General features: G+C 32.4%; 1 protein-coding gene across 2 annotated transcripts in view; it reads left to right on the top strand.

The window, feature by feature from the left end:
• The first annotated feature begins 781 nt into the window (after positions 1-781).
• LOC106470075 overlaps positions 782-7662 on the top strand; it is a 20091-nt gene continuing 13210 nt past the window's right edge. The window contains exons 1-2 of one of the 2 annotated variants that reach the window (XM_022398617.1): positions 790-861; positions 2133-2244. In XM_022398617.1, the coding sequence (XP_022254325.1) occupies positions 2141-2244 (104 nt within the window). In that variant the 5' untranslated portion in view covers positions 790-861; positions 2133-2140. Of the gene's footprint in view, positions 2245-7662 lie in introns of both variants that reach the window. The other variant, XM_013930600.2, reaches the window with a different exon arrangement.

Below are 7662 nucleotides of genomic sequence, written 5' to 3'. Positions count from 1 at the left end.
CGGAAAAATCAATTAACAAACGGAGACGTAACAGTATTATATTATTTATACTAGGCTGATAGTACCTCAACAATTTGCAAGATTTGAAACAAAAACTACATCATTCCTGGATCCTTACTTTATTCACATTTTGGTGAGAAAGAGAAAAATTCACAATCAAATAACAGTCAGTATTATTAATAGTATATTAGATAGTGAAAATAAGCCTAGAACTTCAACACTGAACGTTTTACAATAATGTAGTTGAATTGCAGACAGAGATAGAGACGGACAGTTGGGTCGAGCGCGTGAGTCGTTCGTTGTGAATTATAGCGTTTGTTTAACTTATAACGTGACCGTGGAAATTAAGTGAATTTCAAAGTTGTATTGAGAAAGAATAAACTAGTTTTATTTAAGAAAGGACTTGTGTCGCTAAAGTTTCATCGGAAATAAATTATACAGAAAATTAACTAACGACCAGAGACGTAACAGTATTTATACTCTAAAGCAAGTACACAAAAAATTACCTTCACTAAATGAAGCAAACATTAATAAAGATTGATATAATGATTAAAGAAATTACATTAATATTTCCTACAATAATTTTCATAACACACATAAATTACAAGTAAAATAAGGCTAGAACAAGAGTAGAACTTACATTGAAGGATGGAATTCATAGAATTTGGATAGTGTCTCGCTTACGTCATACGCATGCGCATTACTGCCAAAGGGTTTTAGAATTGAAGAGGGATGGAATTTGGCAGTATACCGGTTTTAGTAAAGGAGTGTTGCCGCACATGTCAAATGAATGGGACGTGTTTTGCTGGTAGTGGTACTTCTAATGAGAATAGAAAAAGGAAGGATAGGTAGCACTTTACAGTAAGAAAATTGGATAGACCCTGCTGTTCTTAAGTGTAACAAAAACTTGAAAAGGGTGCCCTAGTCTTATTACCTCACTGTTGCTAAGTGTTCGCTGATCATTTTTTAGATCTTAGGTTGGCTGTTAATGTTATTGTATTTGTATTAACAATAGTACTATTATTATTAATATATATATTATAATATAGAATTAGGGCTAACAGGCATATGTAAAAAGCAACTATTACTACTAGTTGTCACTATTACTAACTCCTAAGTGTTACTTGTTAATATTACTATGACTAATAGTAATATATTCTGTTGTGATGTTAGCTGTAATTTGGTCTACATTGAGAAGTTAAAGAAGTATATTTCATTGAAATATGTATAACTATAACAGTATAACTATAATATAAGTCTAGTACTACTAATACTAATATAGTTATAGTATGTATGTCTACCAGTACCAGTTAAGGTGAAATTATTACTTTATCATTTATGACCTGATTTACCAAAACTGTAAAATTGATAATTAAGTTTTAACAGTCTCGGTGTAATTGTAAGGAAAGAAAGATTCTGTGTGCAGACATCAACAATATTGATCAGTTGTATTGTAACTAGTAAAGTTGTAGTATTACTACTAATATTTAGTAATAATTTATACTTCTTTATATTACTTGTCACTAGTAAGTGGTAATATTAATAGAATTTTAGAAGAAGCAATCGTAAGGGGAACATGCCAGGTGCCAACCACAATATAAAGACAGTAGTAAGTCGGCAGTTGATTGGTGTAGTTTTAGTAGGTGAGACATTTAAAACTATTAATACTTCTGCTGTTGGTGGTTCTTCAAACATTTCAACCCTACCATTAACATCTTACAGAAGTTTAAACAATCAGAACTTTATTTCCACATATGATGTTATTGTAAATATTCTTGTAGAAAACACCTCTTGTACTATTGATAGTCTACGAACTCTCATATCAAATTATGCACCAAATCTTCCCACAAACTATTGTTTTTTATCAAGAAATGATTGTGAGCTGTTAAAAACACAAGAACACTGTGTGAAAGTTTGTGAAATTGTAGACAGCATGAACCTTATTCGAATAAGACGACAATTTAATAAACCACGTATTGGAGTTCTTGTAAGGGAAAATAATGTTATTCAACCAGCTGGCTTTATTTTTGTGGATTTGAATGTTAGTGTTTCAGAAGTAAGAAGAGAAATTTTGGAACAATTGGGTGGCATTTGGAGTGAGGGTAATGCTAACCACAACTTTATTTTTCAAGATAAAAATATGTGGCCAGTTACTACAAACCAGGAAAATCAACTAGTGGGCTGGGATATCTACAAAGAAAATTGTTTTACAGTTTCTACAAGGATGAACAGAAAAGTAGAAAGGTTAGATTTATTCCAATGTTTATGAACAATTTCAAGCAAATTTTAATTTTTTGAGTTATTGTTAGAATTAGTGTTCAGAGTTAGATATTTGGACATAAACCTGTCTTGTTGTCTGACAGATGCATTGAACATTTGTTGGACAATTTTGTTGACTGACGTAACATGATATTTGAGGCACAACAAAGGGCCTCTTAGATCCTAGCTGTCCCATTCATTTTATCAAACACCAATCTGCCTCTTTCATAATATCAGCAAATTACATACATAGTAATGCTAAAAACTAAAAAAGTATTTAATGCATACTTAATGATAAAATGTTTATGTAAACATTTAATACTGTACTTGGGTATCACATTTGGTTATAAAAATGTAAAAAAAAAGGCAAGGTGGAGAAAGCCATTCAGCTCCATTAAAGTTGTTTCTCACCCACAGAAATGGCAAAAAATAAGAATTCCCAAATTATGATACTGGAGAGCCTATAGCATCCCTACATCTATCCACAAAATGAAATTTAAGACTATTAGCTCTAATAAATATTAAAATTGGTATCTAGCATTTTCAATCCATCACTTAAATAGGAAGGTTATTCCAACTTCAAATAATTAATCAAGCTTATTCTAATTTTTCACATTTAAAAAGATCAAGTTCATGACTTTTTTTTTCTTTTAATGCAAGCCTTTTTGCATAGTCAAATGGCAGTTGTTATAGCTCTTGTGATCATACAGATGATGTTAATGAGAAGTTGTATAATAAGACTAATACTGTTATTAATAAGAACACAAATGCAGTAATTATATGAGAAAATTTAATTTTAGACATATTGGTTATGACTGTCTGGAGTCAACTAGTGAGGTAGAGAGAGAGATTTCTTTAAGTTGAAATGATTTGGAATAGTTTTCTATATCAAATGGTCAGAGAAACAACCAGAGGAGGATGCCATTTTAAATGTATTGTTATCCATTAACTCTTTGTGTATGGGTTGGGCTCAAAGTCTTTTACAAAGTACTATTCAATCCAACAAGGTAGGTATCTGATGTTATAAACTATTATCAACTACTTGTTTTACCTTACATTGCTGATTTAGGGACAGTTCATGGTAGAGGAAACTAAATACTAGATACAGTATACAGGGATACTGAAAAAATCTGTAGATATACATTTTGGAGGTCCTAGAGGTTATACAAATACAATATGCAAACTGTACAATGGACAAAAGTATTTTTATTTTTCAAATGAACATCACCTTGCATTTCAGTTTCTTAGAGTCCTCAGTCAAATTGACTTTTTTATCATTTCACAAGTACATTTTAGCACATCTGTTTTTTGTGTACAACAGACTTGTACATTTAACTAAAAGCTTGCCACAGCAAATTTGGAATTATAGTCAACATTCCTTCTTCAGTTGGACCAATCCTTTACATATTTGATTAATGAGGATACGGTTAAAAGAACTGAAGTGGGAGAACATTTGGGGAAGAGTGATCATTGCATAATTAGGTTTGAGGTTTTGTTGCATGTTTAAATAAAAATAAATGAAATTTTAGTTCCTAATCTTTAAAAAGCTAGTTTTTAAGCCATGTGACAAGATTTATTATTAGTGAAGTGGGATAATGAGTTACAAGGTAATGTGGGACAGATTTGAGAAATTTTGAAAATAAATTGCTTTTAACATAATACTTGTGATCTGTAGGCTTATTATGGGTTTTCTATCTTCTGTAATGAAATACACATTTTCAAAATTATTCATTGCTTAATTTCTAAAATATCTTTGCAACAACATGTGGTCCAGAAAGTCATTAACTTTGTCTTATTATAGTTGCTCTGTATATTTGTTTTTTTAGTAAATGATGTCTCCTCTGTCTGCAGGAATGTTTCAGTATTGTAAATGGAATCTGGGTTGAACAGTTTAGAACTGAGATATTTTTAGTTGGTTGATTATGATGACCAAAAGGGACAACTTATCAATGCTCTCAGGAAATAGAAATCAGGAGGTCCACTCGACAAAAAAAGTGAGTTGATAATCTAGATTTGAGCATGCTTTCTTAGTTCAGTTCTCTACTAGTCAATCTACAAAAAAGACCTGCTCTCTCTTTTTAGAAGATCATCGTATGGTTTTTGGGCAACCAATCCTGAGAGAGCAGCAACAAGGCTAAACACCAACTAGAGGAGAAAGGACTGTCCTATCATCTGCAAAATTAAGCAATCTATTGCAAGGTTTTTCTTTTTTGTTTATAAGCACAATAAAGATTTTTGATTGTCTGGTATCCTTATCCTACCCTTAAAGAGAAAACACTTGGTGAGTATCCTCTAAAGAATGCTCGCAATAGACCTTGTCAAATCTGCTGCTATTTTGGGCTTACTTATTGGGAAATGGGTCCCATCCAGTACCACACATTTAAGGACAGATCTTAATCTTAAACACCAGTCAGATGTGCTCTAACTCTTTTTTTTTTTCATGAGAAAATTATTTCCGATATCTTATCCTGCACATAAGAATTGCTGCAGGCCTCCACCAGAGCTGCCCTAGCTTCATTGCTCAAGCATAGCTCACCATCTTTCAGAACCCAATGATAGGTATTGTTACGACAGTGGAAGTCAAGTGACTCTGGTAACACGTGATGAGTTTCTCAAATGATCATGAATTTCCTAATGCGTTCGGGACGCCCCTTTTTTAGAATATAAGCCTGGCAGATAAAGCCTGCAGGGTGATTGATTGAAGAGATATAGATAGATATTGAAGTGATAGATAATTGAGTCAAGCGAACAGTAGGCACTGTAAGTAAAGTGTGTGAATCACTGTGTTTTATAGCGTGTGTTATAAAGGTTGTTAAGTTTAAAGTGATTATGGAAATTCTGTTTACTAAAAAGTTGTATCGAGAAAGAATAAACTAGTTTTAATCAAGAAAGGACTTGTATCATTGAAGTTCCTCGGAAATAATTTATACCGGAAATTAACAAACAAGCAGATACGTAACAGTATGTTCCTAAAAATGGGAAATAAATAACAGTGAAGATGAGACCTAATTGGCATACTAAAGACATGAAAAAATCAGGGATAAATGTCAATTTACATAATTATAATAAAGCTGGATATTTGGTTAAAAACGAAATTAGCAAAATGAATAAGGGCTTATGAGAAACAGCTTGTTGGTAGTGTTAAAACTATTAACAAGAATTTTTTTCAAGTATCTTAAGGTAGGTAAGTTTGGTTTAAGATTTTGAGATGGTTGTGTTTTTAAATTCTTTTTGTTTTTACAAGAGAAGATATTAGCAATATCCCTGACCCGAGCATTCTCTGGGAAATATTGGACATGATCTGAATCATGTAAATATTAATCTGATGGTGTTAAGTATAAATACTGAGAGGTTAATGGCAAAAGGAAAAGCAACACAACTACATTAGGTTTACCACAGGGTTTTCAAGGAGATTGTTTTGGAAAGGAATTTAGAACAATAGGCAAATTGGGAAAATAAATGGCAGATGGTATTTAACTTTTAAGTATGCTAAGTTATTACCATCTTGATGAAAATAAACTTAATACTGGTATAGAAGAAAAGAATATTGGTGTATTGGTTGATCAGTATCTTAGGTCTTCCATGTAGTGTGTTGTTTTCAATAGGAAAGCAAATAGGATTTTAGGTTTATCTACAGAACTACTGAATATGTCATTTAAAGTATTGTGTTCACTCTGATATAGCCCATCTTTCATCTCCAAGCAATGTACGATCAAGAATGGCATATCCTGCTCCAATCTTACCAAGCTTCACTGCTTTCAGCTGTACATCTCCAAGCACTCTTAGGGACCAGAGTCTCCCAGATAATTTCTATAAGACATGTTTGTTATAGAAAAAAGAATAGTGGCTGCAAGTAAAAGTTTAGGTTGGCACAATTGGAATATAAGAGATCAAATTAAAGAAAGGCATTATAAACTTAAGAAGTTTAAATTGACTACTAAGACATGAGACTTGAAGGAGGATTATAGAAGATCAAGAGTGTTGGTAAAATAGGACATTAGGCAGTGTTAAAGAGTATATGATAAAGGTTGGTTTAAAATGTAAAAATTGATATTAAGGATTTCTTTAAGTACATTAAGGGTAAGCAAAATGTTAGGATGAGAGTAAGGCTTTTGAGGAATGATGATAAAGGAAGGTTACTTCTGATGGTTATGAGATGGCTGGTTTAGATATTTCAAATTTTCCTTCAGTTTTTTCTAATGAATATTTAAGTGGTATTCATCCTTTTGAACAATTACTAGAAGGAAACATGTTTGAATAAAGTAATCTCATCAATTATAAGCTTGTTAAGAAAAAATTGGAATGTTTAAAGAACAATAAGACTTCTGGACCAGATATTTTCCCAAGGGTCTTGAAGAAGGTTAAGGATTGGACATGTGAGCCACTTTGCTACTATTTTGTACAAGTCCTTGAATAGTGGGCAGGTGTTAGATGATTGGAAGTTGTCTAAGGCTCCTCCTATTTTTAAGTGGGAGTTAAATAAAATTTGTCCTGTTAATTATAAGCTTATAAGTCTAATATCAGTGCTGTGAAAAGTTTTTGAAAATCTGATAAATGATGCTTTGCAAATTCATTTAAAAAACTTAAAAATTTTGTTGGATTGCTAACATGGTTTCATTAGGAAAAAATCTTGTCTTACTAATCTTTTGACATTTTTATGTACATTATTAGGTTAAGGGTGTGTATTTGGTGTATCTGGATTTTCAGAAAGCATTTGACAAGGTGTGACATAAAAGGTATTATACAAAATGAACTTTGCCCTTTATGATTTTATCAGTGACATAAATGAAGGAATGATCAATAAATTAATTCAATTTGCTGATAATTGTTGTATTATGTTGCTGGCTATGAGAAGGATGCTGCTGCTTTATAAAAGGATTTAAATAATTTGGTGAATTGAAGGAATAGATAGCAGATGGCTTTGAATTGTAATAAGTGTAAGGCAGTGCTTGAAGTGGGGTGGAATATTGCTACGACAGCGGGGGTCACGTGACACTAGTAACACATCATATTTTTGAAGGTTCGTGAAGTCTCAAGAGGCTACTAGATATGCGTTAGTCTTGTATATATAAGCCGCCAAGAAGTGACGGCAAGAAGGAGGTGATGTGTAATTGACAGTTGAGTCGAGCACGTGAGATGTTCGTTGTGAATTATAGCGTTTGTTATAGCGCGACTGTGGAAATTAAGTGTATTGCAAAGTTGTATTAGAAAGAATAAACCAGTTTTATTTAAGAAAGGATTTATATCGCTAAAGTTTCTCGGAAAGAAATTATATGGAAAATTAACTAACGACCAGAGACGTAACAAATTGGTGTCAGAGAGTGGGACAAAAAAAAAATGGAAACGAGAAGCGGCAAAACAAACTACAGCTTAGCAGATTTGATGGCAACAATACAAGAGCAG

Source organism: Limulus polyphemus, unplaced genomic scaffold, assembly GCF_000517525.1.
Source record: "Limulus polyphemus unplaced genomic scaffold, Limulus_polyphemus-2.1.2 Scaffold3806, whole genome shotgun sequence".
In the NCBI taxonomy this organism is placed as follows: Eukaryota; Metazoa; Arthropoda; class Merostomata; order Xiphosura; family Limulidae; genus Limulus; species Limulus polyphemus.
This window is presented reverse-complemented; position numbering and strand designations above follow the sequence as displayed.